This window comes from Primulina tabacum, chromosome 9 (assembly GCF_025594145.1).
Source record: "Primulina tabacum isolate GXHZ01 chromosome 9, ASM2559414v2, whole genome shotgun sequence".
NCBI classification, from domain to species: Eukaryota; Viridiplantae; Streptophyta; class Magnoliopsida; order Lamiales; family Gesneriaceae; genus Primulina; species Primulina tabacum.
In genome coordinates this window covers 33,539,593-33,541,379 of record NC_134558.1, presented here as the reverse complement: position 1 = coordinate 33,541,379, position 1,787 = coordinate 33,539,593, and the positions used below count along the sequence as shown (strand labels likewise).

Below are 1,787 nucleotides of genomic sequence, written 5' to 3'. Positions count from 1 at the left end.
TTAACCCGTCTCACAGATTAGGATCCGTGAGACGGTCTCACGTGAAACCCACTCCATGTATTATATGTAAGACTCACTCTTGTCTTGTTCTGTTCCTTTGGTGGTACATGATTGGCCTGAATTAAAGGTAACTCTAACCATACGTTTTTAACTAATCCATGTCATATGGCCAGCAAATAAGAAACCCTCTAAATTCAAGTAACAACAAATGCCAGCCATTCAATAATTCATTTGGCAAATAATTGAAATAAAAGAAATTATTTCTTTGTTTTTCAATACACTTGAGACATGTACTATAACTCGTGATGAGAATCGATATAATTTTATGTGAGATCAATATTTACATAAATTAATTAGGGATGGATATAATTCATTGGACAAAAACCAAAAAAAAAAAAAAAGAGTGAACTGCACAAAACCAAAAACTTGATTGATTATTTCAAGAATCATTTCTTCTTCTTCTTGGATTTTTTACTACAGAAAAAAGAACCGATCCCAAAGAAACTTACTGTACCTTTAGCAATGTAAGTAGGAGGGATATTCAAAACGGGAATAATTCTAACACCATTGCCATATGATTTGCTGGAACTCTTCTTCAAATAAGGCCTTTCGGATGTGTTGTAATAAGGGTAGTATTGGATCGGAGATAAACGCAGATTTGAAGATTCTTTCATTGAATGCTGCTTCTGCATAACTTTGTGTTTTGGGTTTGGATTTGGAGCAGAACCCGTTGAGTTGCTTCGTGTTAAAAAATGTAGAGATCGAAGTAACCCGCCGTTGCTAATATTATTTCTTCCATTTTCACAGGCGCTGCTGCTTCTTCTGAACTTCCAAAAGGGTTTTGTGAATCTCCTGTTATTATCCTCTTGATCATCAGCATCGAAACTGGTGGATAAGAACTCGATCAATCGCTTTTTCTCTGTGTTTCGGATTGGATTCTCTATGGTTTGGTAGGGTGGAGTTGTGATTTTTCTGGGTCTAGTAGAATGGGGTTGTATTGGATCTGATTGATGGGTTTGAACTTTCTTGGATTTGAGAGGCAGGATTTTCCCATTGGCGAAGAGTTCATCGGCGGAGGAGATTGGTTGCGACAAGTTTTGGATGATGCAGAAGTTGAAATCAAAGGCCGCGATGTTCTCCTCTTCTTCTTCTCTAATTGGATCATGAGAAAGTGGAGTTCTTGGGGTGGCGAATGGACTTGAGAGTTCAGAGCATATGTCAACTGCCATGGCGATATATCGATCTTTGCAACAATTTGGAAACTGTTGCAACTGGAGAATAATTTTATACCCAAAAAGGATTTTATGTATGAAGATCAAGAAATTAGAAGTTGGAAACTATAATGTCATGATTTGTGATATGAAATTTGGTTTAGGATTCAAAGAAATGTAGCTCATTCGGTTTTATAACTCTTTTTTGATGACGGGAGAATCCACAAGTCATTATCTTTAAATGTTGAGTATAAAAATGTTCGATACGCGTAATAACTTACTCTCATTGCATTTTCTTGTTGGATTAAAGGTATGTGCTTTTAGACTTACGGGCTTTCCATGTAATTGAATGGAAATTTGAAAGGTGGGTTTGTCCCATATTGAATAATAAAGTGGTAAAGATAAGTTTATATTGTGTTACACTTTATGGAGGTGTAACAAAGATTGGTCAAGAGGCTCTCTCTCGCGCACGCCGGCGCAGAGGTGCAAATCATGGGCCTAATTTGCCTTGACTTGTATGCAAGCGTACGAGCTCGATCTCGGTGCATCGAATGTCGGACTGATCAAGGCAAAAAT

The 1,787-nt window shown here is 37.3% G+C and overlaps 1 protein-coding gene across 1 annotated transcript; it reads right to left on the bottom strand.

Moving 5' to 3' along the window:
* Window positions 1-446: 446 nt before the first annotated feature.
* On the bottom strand, window positions 447-1,229 carry LOC142504438 (uncharacterized). The gene has a single exon (XM_075617306.1). The coding sequence runs from the start codon at window positions 1,227-1,229 to the stop codon at window positions 447-449; it is 783 nt and encodes a 260-aa protein (XP_075473421.1).
* Window positions 1,230-1,787: the final 558 nt, after the last annotated feature.